Source organism: Panthera onca, chromosome A2, assembly GCF_046562875.1.
Source record: "Panthera onca isolate mPanOnc1 chromosome A2, mPanOnc1 haplotype 2, whole genome shotgun sequence".
NCBI lineage: Eukaryota > Metazoa > Chordata > Mammalia > Carnivora > Felidae > Panthera > Panthera onca.
This window is the reverse complement of record NC_138340.1, coordinates 21,837,734-21,864,262: the sequence shown is the minus strand read 5'-3', so window position 1 is coordinate 21,864,262 and position 26,529 is coordinate 21,837,734. Positions and strand designations below refer to the sequence as shown.

Genomic DNA, 26,529 nt, shown 5'->3' with positions numbered 1-26,529 from the left:
AGACCTTTTAAAGCACAGCCCATCTTGTAGTTCATGTTGAGTTAAGTAGAGGAGACTAAACTGCCCCAAAAACCACATGGGCCATGGAAGCACATGTAGTGGGTGGGCCAGGGTAGCCCTGATGCAAACAGAACCTGGCCCTGCATCAGAGAGTCATGTGCAGCTCAGCTCCAGCCAGTTGTTGCAAAGGTGTCCAGCTTCTCTCCGAAAATAACAAGCTGGGATTTTTATGTGAAAACTCCCAATTTTGAAAATGTTTCTGAACATTGTATACCCTCTGCTCTTAGGAACTTGTTATGAACATTGTTTTGAGCTTTTCTGTGATGCAGTTTAATTCCAAGCATTCTCCATAATGTGTTAGTACATACTGATGGTGGTGTTGCACAAAGGGGTAGAAAATAAGATATTTCACAGGCAGTTGAATGGGGTTAAGAGGTGCAGACTTCCAGTTATAAAATGAGTGAGTGATGGGGATGAAAAATACAGCACAGGGAATATAATCAGTAATGTTGTAATAACTTTGCATGGTGACCACACTTGCCTGGGTGAACCCTGTGTGATAGGTAGAATTGTCTAATCACTATGTTGTGCACCTGAAACCAATATAACATTGTGTGTCAACTGTATTTCAGTAATAGATGTTTTTAAAAAGATATTTCATAGGCTGTCCCAGGCTATTTCACCTCTGTCTAAATGGATAACACTGAATAAAAAGTGTTATGAGGATTACGTCATTTGAATAGAATAAATGCATTTTAGCCATTCATTTAACATTGGAGTACCTAACGCTGTGCTAAGTACATGTACTTATTCTCTGCTATCAAAATTAATGTGTCCCTGGACTGAAGTTTGGGGCTTCGTTTTTAAATCTGGTCTCCTGAGTGTTCTAAACTGTTTCTGGTGTCCATTGTGACATGGGTAATCGATCACATAGCCCAAATATAATAACTTCAGTTCCTAAGAATTCATAATTCTGTGCCCACCTAATGATCTGTTTTTAGGATTCTCTGTGCCCACCTAATGATCTGTTTTTAGGATTCTCTTTAAGACCAAAAGTATTTTCACTTTTGGTGTTACATATAAGTTAACAGGAATTTTAAAACATTTAATGACTGTCATCTTGATGGTGATGCTTAGAGATCTTTTTAGTTTAAGTTTTAAGAGTATACAATGATTTCAACCAATAGTGTTGGGAACAATTGGCCATCCACATACAAAAAAAGAAAAAAAAATCCATAACATAAATGTAACACCCTATACAAAAATCAACTCAAAATGGATCCTAAATCTAAATTTAAAACTACAAAAATTTAGAAGAAAAATGCATTTTACCATATGACCTAGGTATACCACCGCTAGGTATTTACTCTAGAGAAATGATGCTTTTGTCCACACAAAAACCCGTGCATGAGGTTTTATGAATATAAAAGCTCTATACGTAATTACCAAAAACTGGAAATAGCACAAATGACCTCCTATGGGTGAGTGTTCCACAAGACAGTAATGTGATCATACAGTGCAACACTACTTAGCAGTAATATATGCACTTCAAGGGATATAAAAACAATTGTCACTATTATCTAAAACCAAGTGCTCAACTGTCTAGAAATTTTGTTTTTTAAGTTACTTACCTGAGGGTCCAAAGCAAAACATTTGGGGGAATTTTTGCTTGTTTTTAAAATAGCATTGCTGATAACCTCAGATGTCTTATGAGCCAAATAGTAGTCAGCAAACTGTTCACATGATATACTTTTCCTTTTAATTTCAGAATCAGATGGGCGACTCCAATATCTCCAGCCCTGGGTTACAGCCAAGCACTCAGCTCTCCAATCTGGGAAGCACCGAGACTCTAGAAGAGACGCCATCTGGGTCACAAGATAAGGTTTGTACAATTAAAGCCCTAGCTTTGCCCAGGGTACAAAACACAGAGTAATATTTTGTAAGGATATCAGTGAGGTACAAAAAATATTTGTTGTTTACCTATCGAGGTGGATACATACAGGCAACAACATGGTAACTCCTGTCATTTGCCCTGTGTTTCCGTCTGGATTTTGCAGGAGCCTCCACTCTGGTTATAGAGCTTTTGCCATTGCCACTCCCTTCCCTGCTCTTCACCCAGCAGCCAGAGTAATCCTGATAAACCAGAAGTTAGAGCATGACATCACTCTGCTCAAAACCGCCCAGTAGTGTCCCATCGCCCTCCATTAAAAGCCAGGGCCTTGTCACTGGTCCATGGCCTCCTGACCCCTGCCTCATCTCTTACTTCCTGCCTTGCTTGCTTGGCCCTGGTCTCATTGGCCCTTCTGCCTTTCCACAAATGTGCCACGCTTGCTCCTGCCTCAGGACAGGCCTTTGCACTTGTTGCCTTCGCCTGGAGTACTTTCCTCCCATATAGGGCTTGCTCCCTTTCTTCCTTCAAATCTCAAGCATTCTCCATACAGGTGAGGCCTTCTCTGGTCACCCTGTTTTAAAGAACCCTTACCCCTGTCCTCCCATGCCTTATTTTCTCCCTAAGGCTTCACCAGCTAACCTGGTTTGCTGTTTTCTTACTGTGTGCACTATGTCTCCTCCCCATCTGAATGTAAGCTCTCGTGGGGGCAGGCACTTCTGTCTGCCTTGTTTGTTGCCATATCCCCCGCACTTAGCATTGTAAATATTTTTTGACTAAATTAGTTTTCTTTATAACCAATGGCTTGATAAATGACCAAATACCAAGTAAAACCCATAGCTTTTTAATTAAACTTCTTATTTTGAGATAATTACAGATTCACATGCAGTTACAAGAAATAATACAGAGGGGCACCTGGGTGGCTCAGTAAGCTAAGCGTCCAAGTCTAAATCAAGACATCTCAGGTCATGATCTCATGGTTCATGAGTTTGAGCCCTGCATGGGGCTCCGCACTGTCAGATTGGGGTTCTCTTTCCCTCTCTCTCTGCCTCTACCCCTCCTGCGTGCACGCATGTGCACACGTACGCTCTCTCTCTCAAAATAAACTTTAAAAAATAAATAAATACAGAAAGATCCCATTTCTGTATTTACCCTTTACCCATTCCCCCACTGATGACAGCTTGCAAAATAAAGTACAATATCACAACTAGGATACCGGTAAAATCTACCCATCTGGTTCACATTTCCTCAGTTTTATTCATATTCACTTCTGTGTTTATGTGCATATCTGTATTTCTGTGCAATTTTATGTCATACGTAGCTTTGTATATCCAACACCACAGTCAAGATACCGAAGACTTACATCAACACAAGGATCCTTTGTGTTGTGCTTGTATTCTCACACTGACTCCCCTGTCATACTTCCTTTCCCTCTCCTCCCATCCTTAACCCTGGTAGCCACGAAGCTGTCCCCATTTCTATAATGTCATTTCAAGGATGTTATGTAAATGGAATGATATAGAAACCTTTGGGATTTTCTTTCTTCATTTAGCATGATTTCATTGAAATTATTAGGTTTTTCAGTAGTTTGTTCCTTTTTACTCTTCCACCCAGTCAAGTAGAAGTACCAAAATGTGTTTAACCATTTCTGGCAGTTTGCCTGTTGAAGGACATCTGGGTAGTTTTCAGTTTTTAGCTGTTGCAAATAAAACTTCTGTGAACATTTCTGTACAGGTTTTTGTGCAGAAATTTCCATTTGTCTCGGATAAATGCTCAGGAGTGCAGATGTTGGGTCATTTGGTAATTTCATGTTTTAGTTTATTAAGAAACTGCCATAGTGTTTTCCAGAAAGGCTGTACCATTTTACATTCCCATCAGCAATATATCCGTAATGTTTTTAGATATTTAGATGATGATTTAAGCCAGTTTTTTAATACTATATTCCCATGCTTCATTTCTACTGTGTTTGCATTTAGAGTCCTGAAGGTCAAACATATATTAAAAACTGTGCTATATAAAATGCAATTTTTGCAAAACATGTGTTGAGGGAGAGAAGGAACAGCCTGCCTGTGTTCCTTCTGGTCCGGCTTATCCGCCCTGGGTGTTCAGTGGAGGCAGTCACTTCCCCTTTGCTTTCTGAATGATGGGCTTAAGGGTTCTTGCACTGCCAATTCCCAGAGTTCTTGTCAGAACCAAATGAAGAAACAGACCCAGGACCCAGAGAACCATTTAGAGCACAGACCTTAGGATAAAAGAGGTTTCCTATTACTGATCAGTATTATAATTCAAACCAGGCTCAGGAAGTCAGTGCCTGCTTTCTGAAAAGGTAAACAAAGCTTCCCAGAGCCCTGCCCAATATCCAGAGTCTGGCCTCAGCACCGCAGCAGAGTACTCTCACATCTCAAGAGTACAGCAGGTGGCAGGCCACACTCTTCTTGGCTGGATAGATTTTGCAGTGGGTTGGAGCAGCACGTATTACCATGGCCAGGAGAAGGGCGGGGAGGAAATGAGAACTACGAAGAGATTTCCAGGCAATTGCAAACAATCAAAATGCTCTTAAGCTTTGTTTCTTAAGTCCAGTAGCACCTGGTGTCAGCATTTTTATTGTACAGAGAATAGCTCTTCACATGGCAACATAAATTATATAATCATGAGATGAAGGTAGCATTAATACCAGTATTGTATGTGTGTGAATACTGAGACCCAGGCTAATTTTTTTTTTTAATTTTATTTTAAGTAGGCTCCACATCCAATGTGGGACGTGAACTCACAACCCCGAGACCAAGAGTCACATGCCCTATTGACTGAGCCAGCCAGACACCCTGAGACTCACATTAATTTTGTAAAACTCTAGCTGCTCTAGGATTTGAGCAGTTTCTTACTGGGATATAATTAATACATAGTATACATATTCAAATCTAAAGTGTCAACCTTGTAACATTTTATAAATGTAACTTAAACATTGTAACTACCACCAAGATCAAGAGATAAAAATTTCCATCACCTTAAAAGCAATAAAAAATGAGTTCATTTGCCGCAAATAGGGCAACTGCAATGAAAAGGAGAAAAAAATCTTAATCATTAAGTTTATTTTATTTTTTTTAACGTTTATTTATTTTTGAGACAGAGAGAGACAGAGCATGAACGGGGGAGGGTCAGAGAGAGAGCGGGAGGCACAGAATCTGAAACAGGCTCCAGGCTCTGAGCTGTCAGCACAGAGCCCAACGCGGGGCTCGAACTCACGAACCGCGAGATCATGACCTGAGCCGAAATCGGACGCTTAACCGACTGAGTCACCCAGGCGCCCCTTAATCATTAAGTTTAAAGACATTTATTTTTATGCATAGCTTCCATTGTATTATACAGAGACTCTTTGTAATAAACTTTCAAACCAAGTTAATAACAGGGGGAGTGAGAAATGGACCCCAAAGAATGCCTTAAGAACCATAAAACACTGTCCATTGAAAGATGAAGGAAGAGTGTGAGGGGCACCTGGGTGGCTCCACCAGTTAAGCATCCGACTCTTGATTTCGGCTCAGGTCATGATCTCACGGTTCATGAGTTGAAACCCGGCATCGGGCTCTGCCCTGATGGCTCAGAGCCTGCGTGGGGCTTGTTCGTTCTCTGTCTCTCTCTCTCTCTCTCTCTCTCTCTCTCTCTCTCTCTCTCTCTTTCTCTCTCTCTTCCCCACCCCCTTTTCCTCTCTTTCTCTCTGTCCCTTCCCTGTTCACACACACTCACACACTCTCTTTTTCTCTCAAAATAAATAAACTTAAAAAAGAAAGAAAGGAAAGATGAAGGGGAGTATGACGAGCTGTAGCTGCTCAGCCTGTCAGCAAAAGCTCCGGTGTTGGATCTGTGGGCGCACAGGGTTCCGCTGGGCACACAGAGAATTGTACCCTCCCGTGAGAATAGTGCTGCCGCTATTCCCTCCTTCTCACAGTCTTCTGAGATCCCAGTTTATAGGTCAAAGTGATCTGGATATTGTCAGAAGCCATGTGATTGACTAAAATTAGCTTAAATCCATAATCAACCCTCCACACAGATTGTACACGTGTTTAGTAACACTGCCACCTGGTGATGAGGAGCAAATGCTGTCAAGTCCCGATAATATTCGGTTCCATTTCAGTTTCACAATTCACAAGTCCCTTGGGACTATTTCCCTGGTATGTTTTATATTGCTTTTTGGTTCCTAAATAATACATAGCTTCTGGTGTGCCCAGTACACTGACCAGGTCGGAAATCTGACATGGACACCATAGGTCCAGACAGAACTAGGAAATTCCCTAAGTGACAAGAGCTGTGGGGTGAGGAAGGAATAGAAAAGCCTAATTCAGTATATTGGAATTTGGCGGTGCACGTACTCTTCCTCCCAGAATCCCATTTCACAGGGTGAAATGGTGAGACTAACCCTTGATGTAAGGGAAGCATTGCAAAACATGGAGTCCAGACTTGAAGCATATTCAGACATGAGGCAAGAAGAAAATTCCCCTTTTCTGTGGATGAGGCGAGATGAATCCATGAATAAGTAAGTCCAAGTACCAGAGCAGTGCAGCCAGTTTTTCTTGTCCTGGGCAGAAGGTAGAAGGGTCCTCTCAAATGCAGAGACCGTAAAGCTTTTGTGTGGAGAAGCATGCTTCGTTCGCGTGTCTCTTGTGACTGATTCAGCAGCCGGGTACATATTTCCAAAAGTTGGGCACGGTTTGACCTGTAGCCATCTCTTAGGTGTATCTCTGTTTTCCGGAAGTCCTTATCGTTATCCAGTTGAGTAGGTGTCCTAGACTATACTTATTTGACATCTCAGTGCAGGGGCATAAGGGTCAAGAGCATGGACTTACTGTTAGCACTGGGTTGGAGTCTGGGTCTGTCGTACTTGGGTGTCACCTACAAAGTGGCAGTGCTACTAGCACTGCCCTCACTGATGAGTGATGCGTGTCAGGTGTGCAGCACAGGGACCCCCCACCCCCCCCAACACACACACACAGTACATGTCCTGTCTGAGGTCAGTCTTCCTGCTGTCGTAACTTCGTTTATCTCTTCTTACAGAGATTCCTCTGAAACCCTAATGAATTACCACACATCCTATTCCAGAGACAGTCTGAGAATGTTTCTGACCTGGCAGAAGTTGTAGGGAGGCTGCATGGAGAAATCTCGAAGCTTTCTGCTACTTTTGCAGTCAGGGTTCAGGGCTCTCCAATATGGTTTCTTCTTTTTTTTTTTTTCTTTTTCTTTTTAAAATTCTTTTTTTAATGTTTATTTATTTTTAAGAGAGAGTGCAAGTGGGAGAAGAGCAGAGAGAGAGCAGGCCCCAGGCTCTGAGCTGTCAGCACAGAGCCCGACACAGGTTTCGAACTCATGAGCAGCAAGATCATGATCTGAGCCTAAGTTGGACACTCCTCCAACTGAGCCACCCAGGTGCCCCAGTTTCATTTTTTAATGTGAAGTCAATTTTAAACTATTAGAAATACTTTTTTTTTTAAGCATAAGTGTAAAAACATTCAATATGTACATGCAGGTAATTTTAATTGTTCAAAAGTCCATTTATGTTCCACTAGACAGGTAAAAATTGCTACCTGAATCATGCCATTTTTGAAGCCAAAGGTGTATTTCATGTTGAGTTATCTCTATGTCGTGTTGTTTGATTGCTCCTTTTCTTATAATGTAAAATATTTGTATTCTTACCTGGGAAAGACTCAAGTTTTTGCAAAGTAGAATAGCCCCAATGTGGTCTGTATTTCTCAAAGTATGTACATCCACACGTTGTTTTGTGTGTATATACATACATATAAAACAGGATGTGGTGGTTAAGATTGACATAATTTGTATTAATGAATAAAAATTAGTGTAGTTTTCCAGTACTTTTTGCCAAGCAGTCTTGACCATTTTGTTCTAAACGTAATGTGTATAAAAAGAGAATTAACCCAACTCAAAAATGGGCAAATGACTTACATAGTCATTTTTTCAAATCTACAAGTGGCCGATGTGTTGGCAAGAACGTGGAGAAGTTAGAACCATTTTGCATCATTGGTAGAAATTTAAAATGGTGCAACAGCTTTGGAAAACAGTTTGGAAGGTCCTCAATTCTATTCCTGGGTGTATACCCAAAAGAATTGAAAACAAGGATTAAACATACTTTACACCAGTGTTTGTAGCAGCATTATTCACAATAGCCAAAAGGTGAAAACAGCCCAAGTGTCAATGCTCAGATGAATGGGTAGACAAGATGTGGTATATGCATACAAATAGAGTATTTGTCAGTGTTTTTAAAAGGAAGGAAATTCTGACACATGGTACAGCATAGATGAATTTTGGGGACACTGTGCCAAGAGCGAAGTCAGCCAGTCACAAAAGGCTACGTACCTCTACGAGGTACGTAGAGTAGGCAAATTCATAGGAACAGAAAGTAGAATAGAGATTATCAGGGGCTGTGAGTGAGGAAGTAGATAATGGTGGTAGTTATACAGCATTGTGAATGTACTGAATGCTGCTGAGTTTTACACTTAAATATGGCTAAAATGGTAACTTTGGTTATGTATATTTTGCCATCACTGTCAGAAATCGGTGGGGAGGAGTGGAATTATGTCTGTGCTCATCAGTGGACATTTATGATGCCAGAGATCTAAAAGTGAATAAATCCTAGTGCCCATCTGGGGAAATGGAACCTATGCACCCCTACTACTAGTTATGTGGCCTGGACAGAGAGGACGAGAAGTGTGTCCCAAATGGGCATTTGCTGTCTGTTTTTGAATTACCTTGAATGGATTTGAAATGATACCAGTGAGTTTTAAATAAACAACTATGTCTTTTTTTATATTTAACGTTTATTTTTGAGAGAGAGAGAGAGACAGAGACAGAGACAGAGCACAAGCAGGGAGGGGCAGAGAGAGAAGGAGACACAGAATCCTAAACAGGCTCCAGGCTCTGAGCTGTTAGCACAGAGCCTGATTGCAGGGCTTGAACTCATGAACTGTGAGATCATGACCTGAGCCGAAGTCAGACGCTTAACTGACTGAGCCACCCAGGAGCCCCAACAACTGTGTCTCTAATGAGTCATTGCATCAGGGCATGACAGATTTATAATACTACAGCCTTGATAGCCCATCAGGTGGTAGTGTTATTTTGCATCACGGGGTATGATATTCCAGAAGGATTTGATGAATTTTTAATATTCTAACATAGTATTTGATGTTTCTTAAAACATATACAAAAACAGGTTTATTATGATTGCTAGTAAGACTGTCTGGTGTTCATATAATGATAATAGCCAAGTTCCATTTATCGAATGCTTGTTGGGCACCAGGTATCATATTGAGAAATTAACTTTCACATCAGCTCTGCGAGAAGTAATTGCCATTATTGCCCCCATTTTTCAGATGAGGTAACTAAATAGACTATAATTTTCCCAGCTAAGCTGGGAATTAAATCTGGGTGTCTTTGATTTCAGATCCTAAACTCTGCAACTTTTTCAGAAGTAAAAACATAAGGAAATTAAACTGTATACAATCTTTTGCATTTTTTTTTTTTTTTTTTTTACCTCCCCCTTCAGAGAGCAGGGAAACCTGTAACTACTTGTCACACGGATGCAGCGAACACTTGCTTGGGAAAACCAGTGCTTTTTTCCTGTAGAAATGTGGTCACACCATAGTGCACTCATCCTTCTGCTTCAGGGGCCGTGTGGTGTCGGGCCTTTATCGGCCTTCTGAGGAACCAAAAACCGTGTGTTTCAGTGAACCGTCTTTTTCCACGTGAATATATATCTGAGCAGCTAAGTAGTGTACACGCTTATGGAATAAAATCATATGTCGAGGCTGTATGTGTTTTCAAAGTACTTAGGTTAGTTCCCCACTGGAACACAAGCCCTGTCAGGGTCAGACTTTGTTTGTTACTCCCTACTGTGTCCTGGGGGCACAGGTCAGCGCAGGTCCTGGCACCCTGCAGGCACTCTGAAAATAAAGGGCAAACGAATATGACCATAGCACATGAAGGGAAGGTGTAGGAAAGCTCAGGAGTGGAAAGCGTAAATATTCCCCCTCCACATCATTGCAGTGGTATCAGTAAGCCAGACCACTACAGCAGATGCAAAGTGAACATTCTCAGATGTTCACATGTCTGCTTCTTCTGAAGGAATCTGTGATCTTGTAGTAGAAAGGGGGAACGGCCTGCTATTTTAAAAAACAGTTCAGTTTATTTTCTGGTACTTAAGACCTAGTCCTCAAGGTGCAGTGCCTAGCTTTTTATCAAGAACTATGAAAATAAAGATAGGATTACTTACTCAGCGTTTGGTCCCTCTGTCCTCTTGAGTATTATTTCCTTGCTTGTGTTACTGATACAGGGCAACCAAGCACTATTAACTTTGTAATATTTCTCCTTTACGTTATATCACTTTGCCAAGAAAACAAGGTGAATTCTAACACTATCCTGGGAGTCCCTAAAACTTGGATCTTAGTACGAATGCAGATTTCTGCCCACCAGCTTGGGGAGACAAGATGCATTTTGGCCTTAGTCCCTAGCACATCTTCAGTTTGTTCCATTTCCTTATTTTCAGACTCCATCTATCGTTGCTTCTGCAAAATGTTTTGGTTAATGGGAAAGAAGTCTGGTTACACTGGTTTGCAAGAGATTTCTTTCATTGGGCAGTTTGATTTGTTTTTCAGTCTGCTCCATCTGGACACAAACATCTGACAGTGGAAGAATTATTTGGAACCTCTTTGCCAAAAGAACAGCCAAGTGTGGGTCTGGATTCAGAAGAAGTGGAGAAGCTGCCAGGAGATGCCTCCCAGAAAGAGCCCAGCTCATTCTTACCATTTCCCTTTGAGCAGTCAGGAGGAGCCCCTCAGTCGGACAACCTGGGTGTCCATCCTGCCGCCCACCACTCAGTCCAACCTGAAGTCCCCACCCCGGTGCTGATCACTCCCGCCTCCATCACACAGTCCAGTGAAAAACAGGCCCCCGTCTATGCCGTCCCGTTGCGCCCTGTGCTCAGTCCGACTCTACCAGCAGAAGCTCCTACGGCACAGGTTCCCCCCAGCTTACCCCGAAACGCCACCATGATACAGGCAGTGAAGACCACGCCAAGACAGAGGTCTCCACTCCTGAGCCAGCCAGTCCCTGAGCTGAGCCACGCCAATCTGACTGCCACCCAGAGCCCCTTCAGGGCCCCACTGAGTGTGACAAACACAGCTGGTACCTCGCTCCCAAGTGTTGATCTTCTCCAGAAACTCAGGTTGACCCCACAGCATGACCAAATACAGACGCAGTCACTTGGGAAAAGTGCCATGACATCCGGCTTTTGTTCAGCAGCCGGCCAGCTGGCCACACCTGAGAGCTTCATAGAGCCTCCCCCTAAGACTGCAGCCGCGCGAGCCTCAGCATCCCTCAGCAACATGGTGCTTGCTCCCCTTCAGGTACCGGCAGGAGGGTGGGGGGCTCTAACTGGGTAGGATGGGGCTGCAGAGGCCTTGATGTTGACGCCCGTGAGACAGTCGCTTCAAAGAGACGACTGTTCCGTACATCCAGGGCCGGAAGACAGGAGGTGGAAAGCCCAGTAATGAACAGCTAGACCGTTGGTACACGGTGTTGTGACTCAGTTCCACTTCCCCAGATATCTCAACTGATACAAGCTTAAAAAACAATATCGGTATTTTCCTGTCAGGGCATGCGTTGTAGGGGGTTTTGTTTGTTTCTGCGTGACAATTCCAGGAGTCTGCATTTGACTCAGGACCATAGATCCAGATTATCCCCAGCATTGTCCCATCCCCAACTCCCTTGGTACTCACTGAGTGCCCACCTCGGGCCATAATCACATCCCAGATTTGGAGATACGGGATCAAGTAAAACTTCCCAATGAAGCTCATATTCAGCTGAGATCTGAAGACTCAGTAGGAGTTAGTCAGCTCTTTCCTAGACGTAGAGAAAGTGTTTGAGGTAAGGAAAATAGTGTGTGCAGAGGCCTGGAGATGAGAGGCATTTGCTGAACTTAAAGACCTGTAGTGTGGCCGGGCCTCCTCTGGGAGGACCTTGGGGGCGTAGGTACTGGCTGAGGAGCAGGACTTTGTAAACTCCGTGAAGCAGTCCGAGGCTTGTTCTCACAGCCCCAGGGGGCCTTTCTAGGGCTTTAAGGGGAGGTGGTGAGCTGGGAAAGGAGAAGCTGGAAGTAGGGCCACCCGAAGGAGGCCAGACAGTTACCCAGGCTTGAACTGGTACGGCCTGACTTCGAGAGTGTGGACCAGCAGGTTTGTTAACAGGTGTGGGCAGTGGGGCCTGGTGGTCGATTGGGGGTGGGGTGTGAAGAAGAGGCTTGCCACTCAGAGAGGGATGAGGCTGGTGAGTGTGCAGATGAGAGTCAGCTCCAACTGCGGTGATGCGTACGAGATCACACAGCTTCTCAAGAGGGGCAGAGTCTTCTGCTTGAGAGCAGTGTTGCTTGCCTCCCAAAACTTCAGTCCTGTGCCCTTTGATAAGAATCCACAGTCTTAACATCATACCGAATAGTATTATACAGATGAGCCCATCATAATAATCGTGTGTGATTTCTTAGTGGACTGTTCTGTTCCAGTCCTTTAAAATCTTGCACAGAAAGAAAGGGAGTTCAGTATCTTGGTTATATTGTTCAGTTTTCATTTTGGGCCATTTCTGTTGAGGTTCTCTGTAGTATAAGCAGAGAGAATGTTATAGCAGATGGGTGTCACCCCCTGACACACCCGTGCCACCACTGTTCTGCCCCCTCCATGTTTTGGCCTTGGGGACAGCTCCCAGCTCTCCAGTGAGCCTCCTCACAGGGGACACTTACATACGTGTATATTTCCATTTCCATTTCATTTAAGGCCTGGGGCTTCACTGAATTCTAATGCATTTGCTCTACAGCAAGAAGTTCTTTGTCTCCCAGCGAAGGAGGACAAAATGTAGCAAGCACATGGAAGGAAGGTGACTCTGCATGAGGACTGTTTAGTGCCGCCCTGTGCAGAGTCCACACGGCCTTAGCAAGGTCGCATGCTGCCAGAACATGGCGTCTCTACAGACTCAACAGCAAAAATGTGCTTGGGCTGTCCCCAGCTCTTAGATATAGGTTTCTGCTTTCCTTAGAGACCTCTTGACAGCTCTGCACACAGCCCCTCTCTTAGGGAACCCGAGCGGTTGGGAGGCTGTCCCAGAGCCCTGGCCTCACAGATGACACATTGGTTACGTTGTTAAATGTTGCCGTCAGCCTCTTCCCTCAGGAATCTAGGAGCTAGTTAATGTCTGAACTATTCCTTATTGCTAATGTGGGTTTATCCCCGGTCGCTGGGAAATCTTCATGGAAACTTGTTAGGTCTGTTCATCTTTTCTTTTTAAACATTGCAGTCTATGCAGCAAAACCAGGATCCTGAAGTCTTTGTCCAGCCTAAGGTGTTACCCAGTACCATCCCGGTAAGGACCCCCTTTCTCTGAAGAACACATTATATTTAAGTTCTTCTGTGTGTGCCATAGAACGTTGTACCTTTCAAGCCTAGAGCCCTCTTAGATGCCCCTCCTAGGCCAGGCTCCCCTGCCACCCCAGCCGAGTTCATTGCCACGGCCCCTGTGGGCTTCCAGTCACCCAGTCACCCTGGGCCTCCAGTCACCATCTCTGTACTGATGTCTTCCCTGACCGTACGCGGGGCAGGATCAGCCACCGGCTGGGCTGGGCGCTCTGTGTGTGTCAGCTGAGTGCACGTCAGCCTGGTTTCCGTGAGGAGGAGGTGCTCTTTGCCCCGGAAGAGCTGTGATGCCCTGGTTACGAGTCGCTGTTGTGCTCTGGGCGCTCATTGCTTCCCGCAGCCATAACGACAGCGCCTCCCGGGCCTGTGCACTCTGTCCTCTGCTTGTTCTCTCCTGCTTCACTTTTTAAATGTTTTCCCCACCCTCCATTACCTACCAACCTCAAAGTGCACACTTATTTTTTTCAGTTCCTAAACTTCTATATTCCCATTTGCCTTTGAGCCTTTGCACCCTCCTCAAGTCTTAGAACTTCAACTGCAGCCAGCTCCTGACTGGTGGTATGAACTGGTCTTCCCTATATCTCATCCTGCTGCGTGGGGATCAGCAGGGGCGCTCAGCCTGGCGTGGCACCAAACTGTGGCAGTTTATGAATGGGAGGGGTGACAGAAGAAAGGAATGTAGATGTCTGCTGATTGTATCAAATGTGGGAATTATTAAAAATGCTGATTATTACTGGCTTAGTGTAGAGAGAGAGAGCAAGACAGACTGTGAGCAGGGGAGGGGCAGAGAGAGAGGGAGACACAGAATCTGAAACAGGATCCAGGCTCTGAGCTGTCAGCACAGAGCCCGACGCGGGGCTCAAATCCACGAACTGTGAGATCATGACCTGAGCTGAAGTTGGATGCTTAACCAGCTGAGCCACCCAAGTGCCCCAACAGGTTGTATCTTTGATACCTGTAGTGGTATAATAAATGTATTAAACACTACAGAAGAAACTAATGCTTCATATAACTGGATTTTTTTATTCCCCCCCATTTTTTTTTGAAGTAAAATACAGATAAAGTGCAGATGTTTTATGAGTTTTAACACACATGTATTCCTTGGGTAACCACCCAGTCAAGACATGTAACATTTCCATCACCCCAGGAAGTTCCCTCTTGCCCTCTTCCAATCATTCCTGTGCTCCCCATATAAAACTTTACATTTTTAATTACCATAGGATTGTTCTTACTGTTCATATCTGGCTGTGGTCCTATTTCCTTTCTATGATGATCAGACTTGGCATCCCAATAAACAGGCCCTTCGTCCTTTAACAAGCTTTGTTCATGACCATTGCTCCCCTGCAGGTCGCAGGCCCCACGCTGGTCACTGCAACAACCATGGCAGTGTCCTCAGTCCTGCTGTCCCCAAGTGTTTTCCAGCAGACAGTTACAAGGTCCGCAGACCTTGAGAGGAAAACAGGCGCCCCCTCTCCCCTGACTGTTGGAACATCAGAAAATCAGAGAAAGCCTTCCATTATTCTCAGCAAGTCTCAGCTCCAGGATACATTAATACATCTAATAAAGGTATGTAGGACATCAATGGAGTCTTTAAACTTTCATTCTTTAATTAAAAAAAAAAATGTAAGTTCTTCTTAGAAAATCAGTTCATAAAGTAAATTCAAGCCTAGCCAGGAGTAACGTTTCTCTCTTTCTGAACATACACTCCTAGTGGAAAAGTGACTGAGTGAATTCTGAAGTATGGTTTGCACTTGTCTCTGGGTGGTGAGATTCTTTGGGTGATTAGTTCTACAAAGCATTATACAGGTTTTTTCCTAAACTTTTGTCAAGGAAGTAAGTTCTACTGAGGTAAATGAAACATTACCATCTCTTCCAGAATGATTCCAGCTTCCTCAGTACACTTCACGAAGTCTACTTGCAGGTTCTGACCAAGAACAAAGACAACCACAACTTATGACTGGAGCAGAAGAAATCCGAAGGTAGAATGTCGACCTCAGAAACAAATAGGCCTCATCATGGAAACTTCTAAACAGAACTTTAAGTTGTGAGAATCCTGAAATTGAGCCTATGAGAAAGAGACTCATTCCTTAAGAATGTTTTCCAAGTGACGTTCTCAGTGATAATGGAGGTTTCACTGTGAAGCATCACCAGCAGACCTTTGTTTTGACAAAAAAAAAAAAAACAAAAACAAAAAAAGACCATTGTGTTAAAGTTGTGTGGGTGTTTTCATCAGCTCTAAGAAAGGATGTGAAATTAGGAGTCTGATTTTCAGCTTGCTTTCACTTTCAAGGTCTTAGGAGGGGTCACCAGCCTTGCAGCAGAATTCAGCCCAGCCGCGCCCCTTCCCCTGCTCCTCCCCACCCTAGAAACTCGAGTCTGAGGCTCATAGTCAAGTTCTGAAAAGAGCAGAAGTCTGCTCTGTGCAAAGTAGCTTTGAGTTTTAAGGATCAGAGTTTAAGTTGGCGAATTAAGACTGATTTGTTCCAAGTGAAGTATATTTTATATGAATGCCCCGTCTGGGCCTCAAAAGTTCTGAAATTTCTCAGTTGTGCTTTGTTTCTAAGTGTCCCCCGTGCTGCCATGCAGCGGCTCCCAGGGCAGTGATACCATGAGAAGAGGGCCCCGCCAGGCCCTGTGACAATATGGGAGTAGCATGTCACACCTTGGAAGCAAAGGCTGGGGCTGGTAAAGACCGAACGCGATCAGAAACCTTCACTTTACGTTAAACTCTTGAGTGGTTTGGACAGTGTTAAGTTTTGTGTGAAGTGTAGCCTTATTTTCCTTTTCTGTCTAAACGCAGAAATCATTGTTGATTGTTTTCCTTAACACTTTGACAAAAGGACCAGTGGACCAATCTGACAAAGCCATTCTGGTTCCATTCCTCGAGTCTACTGAGAGTAGTTTTAAAGCTATGCAGAAAAGGGAGCTTTTATTCACACTGCCCTTACTTTATTGTAGAATATGGAGGTAAAAACAAAGTGTGAAATTCAGAACTTTACCAATGTATTCCTAGGCTGTGAGTACTTGTGCAGCCCAGAGTGTGAAGATGTGTAAAGATGCTTTGTTATGCTGCTATTGACCTGCCATGATTTATATTTATTCTTTTATGGCATGTAATGGTGATTAGTAATATTTTAATGTAGATTTTGATTTATTTCAGCAATAGTAATTTTAAGATACTCTTTGAATGAAAGTGTCTTCGTTTCTATGATACAGATCATTTTGTAGTATTTAACCAATTAAGATGCACTGCTTACTTTTCTGAGCACTATTTAATGATGGGGTAAAAACCCAATTGGCTCAACCAGCTAGCATAAGGATTAGCTATGAATAATGCTGATGGATGTGATGGTTCCTCGGAACAATCATTTAAGCTTTAATGGTAACTCAATCATAAATCCATAGATTTTTTTTTTTTTTTTCCTAGCTGAGATTTTAGAAAACTACTTGTGAATGACATACTTGTTTTAGTTTGGTCTTAGTTCTTTTTTAGCATAAAGAATACTTTAATTGGCTTTTGTTGGTCTAAACATGCTTCCTGGGCAACTTTTCTGCTTGTCAACTTAGTGTCTTCTCTTCCTGTCTACCTGGTTATTTGTGAATTGTTCAAAAGTCAGGGAAGCTCATACATTCTCATACTCCATTGGGAATAGTTTGTTTTCAAAAGTAGTGTGTAAATTCAGCAACCAAAAATGAATTGCTCGTACGTCACCCAGGAAGGAGAACATCGAAGTAAGATACAGAGTGTTACAGCAGGAGATGGTGTTGGGGGAGCCCATGTGACTCCAGAAACAGGTTTTCTCAGAGAAGAGGTTTGACTACACCCCCAGTGTAGCTTCAGTGGGCTTTGGCACGTGGAAGAATCAAGGGATTCTTGTTGTGATAGGCATTTGACTTGAAATGCCTTGAGTATGTATAATATTATGTGGGAGTTAAGAGCGACTATCTTAAAGAGGGTCTGCAGTCAGATCTGTTAACGTTCACCCTTTAATTCCAAGCAAGGAATATGTTAGACAGAAAAGAGAATCTATGATAAGGTTTCTTTAGTGGGAAGATAAACTTTTAAGTGCCCAAGTCATGGAGACCTGAAAAGGGTAAGCCTGTTTCAACTCTAAGATTCATGTATGATTAACTTAAAATTCAGAAGCCAGAAGTTCACTGTCACGATTACCAGGAAGTTTAGGCCAGAATGAGTCCCCAGAAAAGTCAGGCCAAGCCTGAACAGTTGCAGTTGTATGACCCTGGCCCGGAAGTCACAGCTCAGTTGCCTTACTCCTCGGTCACACTTACTATCCAGAACCTCATGCTGGCTTAGGTTGCATGTTTACGTTGCTGCGGTGACTTCACTGGAACCTTCACTTCAAACCTTAGTTCAATCAGAATGGACATCAAAACACAGATGCTTCTTGCTAGTTCTGCATTTATGCCACCATGTCCATCTGTGCGCCACCCCCCCCCCCCCCCGCCCCAGGCCAGTGGGTGGCCCTGCTCTTGTGTTGTAGTCACGTGGTGTCCTGAATGGACTCCTGCACCTCCCAGACAGCCTTGTTCCTTTAAGGCAGAAACCCCTCCTCGTCGTGCGTCTCTCCAGAGTTCCTAAGGTGGGACTTTGAATCCTAAGTTTCCAAGTGACTGTCAGTGTCAGGAGACGCCTCTCATACTGTCTACATGGGAGTGTCCACAGCTCACCTTCCAAGGCTTTTCAGCAGGCTTCACAGAGTGGTGTCTTGCAAAGAGCCCAAGTTGACTTGGGTCCTTCTCTGCTGAAGGCTGCACACACCTTGTTTAGAATGTGTCCGGCCCAATTTTGCATGTCAAGCATCTGTTCTTTTCCTGCCTGTGTTTCCTTGTAAGAACTATAAACCCTATCAAATCCTGTACTAGGTAAATATGTTTAAACCATGCAGCTTTATTCTTCCCCCCCACCCCCCCAAGAATGTAGCTTGAAGTTTTCTCATTTGGGTAGAAGAGGCCATAACTGCCATTGTATTACTAATAATGCAACATGAAATTGAAGGTGCCTAACTGCTTAAAAAACAAAATCAGCCATCACACAGTAACTGGGCAAAAGGTAGAAACAGGAATGAGAGGGGGCACAGGCACGGGGCGTCTGGTCCACGTGAGTGAGGACAAGGATTCACGGGGACGGGTGTCCCGCATTCTTGCTGCATATTTGCTGCTGAGCACACGTTTCTTTCTTACCTAGCTTTGGTTTTCTTCGGTTGTGTTCAGAGTACCTTCTGGAACCAAGAGTGCCCTGTGTTTTCAGGTGTATAAAATGTTAAGATCTAAACCAAGTAAAGCACCTTGCACGGGCTTTTTAAAAGCTGTGCCTGACAACATTTCCCTGAGTGGGCCGGGGCCTCAAGGAGCCTGTTTTCCAGCAAATTCAGCAGGAGAGATGTGTGCAATGTTTCACTCGGTTTTGTATTTGACATCATTTAAAATGCTAAGATGCAATATCGTTCACTTTGGGGAAAATGCAGAAGCGTGTTTCCCTTTTACCTGTGTGATCCTTAAGAAATGTGTTTTTAAAATATGTGTTCTAAATGGTTTTTTATTCTGTATTACTGCTTTGGCCATGTGGCTCTCATGACTTTCCGTGTACCAGATTCTCCGCTCCCTGAGACGCGGGGGTGAGAAGCTCTGGAATTACAGCAAGATTTTGTTCCATGAGCGCAATACTGCATCATTAACATTTTTAATGGTATGGATTTTATACCATCTGTGTATGTTTGCAAATATTAAGTTATTACATGTTTTCAAATGAGCATTTTTCATCCTAAATTTTATATGTTTGCAAATATATTTTTTTAATAAAAGTTCAAAACCAAGTTTTAGCACCTACTACATTTTAATTGTGTTTTTATTTAATTTATAGAAATGGAACTTCTAAATGAGTTGCTACTGTTTGCCAGAGCCTCGCACTGGTGAGATGGGTTAAGGTGAGAGAGCAAAGCTGCCAGAGAAAGCCTTTGGCTGTGTGTTTCCATCCTGGGCCCGGCCAGCTGGGCCACAGGCCACACGGGCTCCTGGGCCTGAAGACCCTGAGTCCTGGTGTCTGTGGATGAGGGCCTCCTTCCCTGGTAGCTAAACATTAAGTGTGTAACTTCTGTGAGTAGACAGCTAAAGAACTTCATTTACTCTGCTGTGGTTTCCCCAGATACAGAGTATGCTTTTTCTTTTTCTTTTTTCAAAATTTTATTTAAACTCTAGTTAGTTAACATACTGTGCAATATTGGTTTCAGGAGAATTCAATGACAACAACTAGTGCTCATCATGATAGAGGGTATGCTTTTTTTTTTTTTTTTTTTTTTAGAGAGAACAAGCACAATCCAGGGAGAGGGGCAGAGGGAGAGGGAGAGAGGGAGAGAGAGAATCCCAAGGAAGGTCCATGCCATCAGTACAGAGCCCAACATGGGGCTCGATCTCATGAACTGTGAGATTATGATGTGAGCCTAAATCAAGAGTTAAAACACTTAACCTACTGAGCCACCCAGGCGCACTGAGAGAGGATCTTAAGCAGGCTACACGCTCTGCATGGATCCCAACTCAGGGCTCTATCCCATGACCCTGGGATCAGGACCTGAGCTGAAATCAGGAGTCGACCACTCAATTGAGCCACCCAGGTTCATCTAGGTTACGCTTCTAATCACAGACAAAAACACTGTTCTGTGGGAGACTCTACAATCTGGGGTCAGTTCTCACATTCACTCCATTCATGAGTATCGAGCTATAATGTGCCCGGCATCCAGGATGGTAAGGGAAGAAAGAGGGAGGAAACTAGAATATAATCATTATAGGAAATAGAGAAAAGTTTAAAGAGGAAAAAACTGGTTAATCACCCATCTCCCTAACAACTGTTAACATTTTAGTAAAATCCAAACGAAATTTAGTTTAAATTGTCAACAATTTAGTTTCCAAGCAAAATTCTCCATAAAATGTTTGTTATTCGTGCCTACTTTCTTAAGGCAGAGGATAAGCTAGCCTGTGCTTTATGGCTGTTTATACACACGCGCGCACACACACACACACACACACAGCCCAGTCATGTACAGCCGCATGCTCCTTCAATACTTACGGATTGCTGTTCCTTATTTTCTTGGATCTTCACGGTGAACCATTTTAGGGAGAGGAAGTCGAACCTGAGAGCGGCTGGGGTTATGTGCCAAAGGTCGCTTATTAAGCCAGAATGAGGTCACAGACCTGAAGCCAAGCAGGCCGGAGAGCTGGTCTAGAATTCCTTTCTTGACTCTGCTGTCTCCATGATCAATCATCCTGGATTGCTTTTTGTAGTTTCTTAGGTCTCGTTACCACCTCTACCAGTGTTTGTTAAAAGCTAGAGTGGTCTGCTCACCTGCTGGTTTGTATCTGTCAGCGCCTAGGAAACCAGGTAACTAGGCTCATTGGAATTTCTTGAAAAACTAAGGTCAGTGGGTTCTGAATAAGAGCTGTAGCAGATGGGTTTTAGGTTTCTTAGTTGTCTCTAATGACGTGTTTGTGTGTTTGGTTTTTGGGGGGGGTTTTTGGCCAGAGGCACTGGTTGTGCTTAGACTGATGTCAGTCCATCAGTCTGAAAAGGGCCCCAGAATGTGGAGCCCAGAAGACAGCCACAGTCCACAGGAACTGTTTTCTTACCAGGTCCCTGTCACTCCAGAAAAACGAGTCTGGTGCTGCCTCAGCCCTGGCAAGGCCTGGGTGGCTCCCTTAGCCAAACCCCCGCCCCCCATTTTCTGTGAAGTCTCTCGAAGATTTGGCAGCGGTGCCCTGGTTTCTGAAACAGGTGCAAACCTGAACCCCTGCACACATTGCTACCCAAGCCCCACTTTGTTCTTTCCCTGACATGTCCCCGCTCCCAGAGATTGTCCTTGCCAGGCCTCTCACGGGCAGGGGTCTCTGCCCGAACAGAGCTGGACACCCTCTTTGTCCCACTGGCACTGAGAAGCTTTCCCGACTGAGGTCGGACCCCCACCCTCCACCAGGCTCTCTGGGTGGGGAAGGGGAGTCTAGTAATGGTGTGTGGGCTGTCGCCCCCGTTGAACATGAACGTCCAGGGGCTCTACCCCAGCAGGCACCTCGCCCCCTTTTTAAACAAATATTTTGTGATTCCTCCTTTATTATCCTGACCTGGAATTCACATAGAATAAACCTATGCCTGCACACACAATTTTAAAATAATATCCTGGGGCACCTGGGTGGCTCCGTCAGTTGAGCATCTGACTTTGGCTCAGGTCCTGATCTCACACTTTCATGATTTCGAGCCCCACGTTGGACTCTGCTGTCAGTGTAGAGCCTGCTTTGGATTGCCTGTCCCTCTCTCTGCCCTTCCCCTGCTTATGCGCTCTCTCTCTCTCAAAAATAAATAAATATTTTTTTAATAAAATAATATCCTAATTGTGATATAAAGGAGAAATTTTAGGGGTGCCTGGGTGGCTCAGTCGGTTAAGTGTCCAGCTCTTGATCTTGGCCCAGATCATGATCTCATGGTTTGCAGGTTCAAGCCATACCTCAGGCTCTGTGTTGACTGGGCAGATTTTCTCTCCCTCTCCCTCTCTGTCTTCCCCTACCCTGCTTACACACATGCACGCTCTCACTCTCAAAAATAAACATTTAAAATTTTTTTTAATTTAAAGGAGAAATTTTTAAGTATTATAATGAAATGCTCCATATTAAGTATGTAAATGTTTGAGCACAACGACACACATTCCCCAAATTTGTAGAGAAGCCCTGCTTCACTCTGACACTTGTCCCCAGCCCACTCAAAAGATGGCTGCTCTCTGGGCACCTCGGTAGCTCAATGGGTTAAGCCTCCAACTTTGGCTCAGGTCATGATCTTGCAGTTCATGAGTTTGAGCCCCACATCAGGCTCTGTGCTGACAGCTCAGAGCCTGAAGCCTGCCTCAGATTCTGTGTCTCCTCCTCTCTCTGCCCCTCCAGCACTCATGCAGTCTCGCTTGCTCTCTCTCTCTCTCTCTCTCTCTCTCAAAAGTAAATGAGCATTGGGGCACCTGGATGGCTCAGTCGGTTGAGTATCCGAATTCGGTTCAGGTCACGATCTCACGGTTCATGGGTTCGAGTCCCACATCGGACTCACTGCTGTCAGCCTGTCAGCATGGAGCCCACTTCAGATTTTCTGTCTCCCTCTCTCTGCCCCTCCCCTGCTTGTGTTCTCCCAAAAATAAATAAATATTTAAAAAATCAAATCAAACGATCAACATTTTTAAAAAATTTAAAAAAAAAAAAATGATGGCCCCTCTCCCACAACCACAAAGGGCCTGGCCAGGGCCCCGCACACCTGGGAGCCAGCCTCCTCCACCCCTCCGTCACCGCAGCCTGGCTCTCTGCTCTCTGCGCCCAGACTCGCTGTGCCTCTCCCAGAAAGGAAACTGAGGAGCCCTTTCGGTTCTTCAGACCTTGGAGAGAGCGAGGTCATTAATTAGGACTCCTGGAGGGCCCTGGGGTCCTGAAATGATGGACCGGTGCCATGGCTGCTGCTCTCTCGACCAACCACCACCTCCCCAGGCTGTGTCTCAGGGAGAGGGCAGAGGAAGGCCGTGGGAAAGGCGGGAGGAGGCGACACGCCAGACACTACTTGTTAGTCCTCATCTGCCCCTCGCGGGTGGGGGCGTCGGCCCTTCAGCCCCAGACACTGTGCTTGACACCAGGTGTGCATGCTCGAGCAGAGGCACCCACACCCACGCATGCGTGTGCCGCTCCCGTTACACCGTGACTCCCTGCGAACCCGACTGCTGGAGCCCCTCTGCACCCACACCACGGCCCACGGTAGGGATGCGTGTTACAATTGGTGGAATCGAGTGAATTTCACCCTCAGGACCACCTGGGAGACACAGGTCGTTACTTCATTTGTCTGATGAGGGAACTGGTGATTGAGTCATTTGCCAAAGAGAATCAGCCCAAGTTCACCCAGATAGAGGGCAGCAGAGGCCAGAGTTGAACCCAGCTGGGCATGCCACCTCCCTCTGGGTTTGTGGTTTGTGGAGAAAGCCATGGAGGTTCCTAGACAATTGCAAAGAGCATTTTGAAATGGCAGTGGTGTTGCTCCCCCTGACAGGGGCCACTTATCCGTTAAAGGACTGCCTCACCTGTTGTGATTACTCCCAGTCACCTCCACACATGTGGCTATCATAGGTCTTCCTCAGCCCTAGGCCTGAAGGGGACAGGGCAGGCCCAGAGGCATCCTGTCGAGACACTGCCTAAGCAGGGTAACTGAGGCCCAGGGCAGGAGGCAGGTGTAGACCCAGCCTGCTTTGCCCCTCCACAGCCATTGCTGCTTTCCAATTCAGTGTTTTAGAATTTGAAATGGGTTTACTGTTTTGTTTTGTTTTTTAATTTTTTTTAACATTTATTTATTTTTGAGACAGAGAGAGACAGAGCATGAACGGGGGAGGGTCAGAGAGAGGGAGACACAGAATCTGAAGCAGGCTCCAGGCTCTGAGCTGTCAGCACAGAGCCCGATGCGGGGCTCGAACTCACGGACCGCGAGATCATGACCTGAGCCGAAGTCGGCCCCGCTTAACCGACTGAGCCACCCAGGTGCCCCATGGGTTTACTGTTTAAAAAAAAAAAAAAAGGGCACAAAATGGAGCTACTTGTGCTAAGCCCCAAGTCAGCAAATTAATTCCTAACCTACTTGCAGATTCAACCACTCCCTGGGAGTGGAATTATATTTTGTTGTTGTTGTTGTTGTTGTTGTTGTTGTTGTTTCAAATTTTTGTTTAAATTCTAGTTAGTAATAGCCAAATTATGGAAAGAGACTGAATGTCCATTCATCAACTGATGAATGGATAAAGAAGATGTGGTTTATATATTCAATGGAATACTACGTGGCAATGAGAAAGAATAAAATCAGGTCATTTTCAGCAATGTGGATGGAACTGGAGGGTATTACGCTAAGTAAAGTAAGTCAGTCAGAGGAAGACAGATATGTTTTCACTCATATGTGGATCTTGAGAAACTTAACAGAAGGCCATGGGGGAAGGGTAGGGGAAAAGAAAAATAGTTACAGAGAGGGAAGCAAACCATAAGAGATTCTTAAATACTGAGAACAAACTGAGGGTTGGTGGAAGGTGGGATAGAGGGGGAAATGGGTGATGGGCATTGAGGAGGGCACTTGTTGGGATGAGCACTGGGTGTTGTATGGAAGCCAATTTGACAATAAATTATATTAATAAATAAATAAATAAATAAATAAATAAATAAATTCTAGTTAGTTAGCATACAGCGTAATATTGGTTTCAGGACTGATGGGTTTTGCCTGGAGTGGAATTTCAAACCAATCAGTCTAGAATTTCCTAATCAACACTAGTAAAGTAATTATGATAGACTTTGGCCCTTCCCCCAGAGGAAGGTAACCTTGCCTGAAATAATCCTTTGTTTTGTTTGTGACTTCCTTGTCCCTGCCCACTTCTGCCTACAAAAGCCTTCTACTTTGTAAGCTCCTCCTTGCTCCTTCTCCATGCTACAGGAGATGCTGCCCCAGTCATAATCCATTAGATCTCAAATGCACTCCATCGAATTTTGTTTTTTAGCAGAGTTGGTGGCACCAGTGGATTCTGGCGTGAACTTCCACCAGCATTTGGGGATCAGAAACACAGGTGTGGTACCCATGGGAACCCCATTTTGATCCTCTTTCTTGCCATTTCCGAGGGCCATGGGTAAGTTCTTCTTGGTCCTGAGCTCTGCCCTCTTTGCATTGAGGACCTGATCTAACTGGCTTTCCAATACAGGGCTGGTCAGCTTGAGCTGGCAGACAGTTCCACCTGGAGCCAAGCCCCTAGCCTTTCAGACCAAACTCCCAGGTTTCTGATGGAAGACCCTCAACCCTTAGTTCTGTCCAAAGATCCGCATAGGAACTGTTCACGTCACGCACAGTTCTCCATCCATGCACAGCCCCTAGCCCACAGTTTGGAGCTGCTGGTTCAAGGTGACATAACTCCTACTGCTTCCCTCTATCCTCCTCTCAGTGCTCAGTCTAGTAATCCTCCATCCAAATGGTCTTTCCACTCCAGAGACTATTAAACGTTTATTTATCTTTTGAAATAATACCACCAACCACTACAGGTGAGCCTCTCAGGCATCTTTCACTCCTCAGTCAAAGGCCAATCTAAGGGCCATGGTCATGTTGTCCCTTCATTTCCAAATCTAGGCCACTGGTTATTGATCTTTGGGGGTGACTCTAGATCTTATGAAGATGATATCTTCTGCACCCTCTTTAAGGATGCCTCTCAGGTCCATGGGGTTGTTTAATACTGTCAGAAATACTTGACATTTTGTAACTGAGTCCAACCTGGTTACGCTCGATGAACAACAAGCCAGTTGGGGTAGGGAAAGCCAGCAAAACCAGGAGATGGCAGACTACTGTCCCAAAGAACCATTTCCTCTGGGCATGAATTTTGAGCTTCTTTTTAAGTTAGCAAAAGGAGGGAGAAGGAAGGTGCTGGAGTCAAAGGTGACTGGCATCTGTAGACATCCAAGGAAAGTCCTGTAATTTCTTTGCACCTGTTCGTTTGATCTTTGTGTGTAGGAATCCGATCATGTCACTCCTGTAGATATTAAACATTGCATAGTCATTTCTGTACTCCCTTATCTCCTTGAATGAGGCTGATTTCGGGGAAAACACTTTTTTGCAAATCTCAGCTATAAACAAAATTTCTTTGATGACTAACATGCCTATGTGCAGGGCTAAGCAGAAGTTTCCAAGCTCTGTGTCACAGCAGCAAGGGAAATGGAAGCAACATGGAGTCAGACATGTTAAGTTTCTCCCTGTGACAGTTTGTCCCAGCTAAACACTGACAAGATATGTGAAGAAATGTGTAAGTAGCTCTGTGGTCAGAGGTTATCCAGGTTGGGGGCTGATATTCAGAGTCCGATAAGAACTTTTTTAGTTAGATCTTTTCCCCTAAGCTAAATGTACCCCCGGGGGGAATAAAGACATCCCAACACAGGTGGGTGGGTGTGTCAGTCCTTTGATACCATTTAGACAGTAACACAATTCGTTGAGGAGATAAAAACAGCAGCTCTTGTGTTTCCAATCTAGTCAGGGTTACAAGACCAGAGGTGTGGCCCCAGAAACAGTTCAGAGTCCACCACCAATCCTTTTTACCAATCCCAAACCTCCCCTATTTATCTCAAAAGCCTAGTCCTTGTGCCTTTGAGATGTAAATG

General features: G+C 44.4%; 1 protein-coding gene and 1 long non-coding RNA gene across 2 annotated transcripts in view; one reads left to right on the top strand and one right to left on the bottom strand.

The window, feature by feature from the left end:
• Positions 1-19,191, top strand: part of DCP1A (decapping mRNA 1A) — a 56,520-nt gene extending 37,329 nt beyond the window's left edge. The window contains exons 6-10 of the mRNA XM_060631309.3: positions 1,769-1,882; positions 10,543-11,292; positions 13,229-13,294; positions 14,692-14,910; positions 15,221-19,191. Of these exons, the coding sequence (XP_060487292.2) occupies positions 1,769-1,882; positions 10,543-11,292; positions 13,229-13,294; positions 14,692-14,910; positions 15,221-15,301 (1,230 nt within the window). The 3' untranslated portion in view covers positions 15,302-19,191. The remainder of the gene's footprint in view (positions 1-1,768; positions 1,883-10,542; positions 11,293-13,228; positions 13,295-14,691; positions 14,911-15,220) is intronic.
• On the bottom strand, positions 1,737-20,693 carry LOC132678654 (uncharacterized). The gene is made up of 2 exons (XR_009609697.1): positions 20,426-20,693; positions 1,737-1,865 (listed from the first exon to the last, which is right to left on the bottom strand). It is a non-coding gene; the product is annotated as an uncharacterized LOC132678654 (long non-coding RNA).
• Between the last annotated feature and the right edge of the window lie 5,836 nt (positions 20,694-26,529).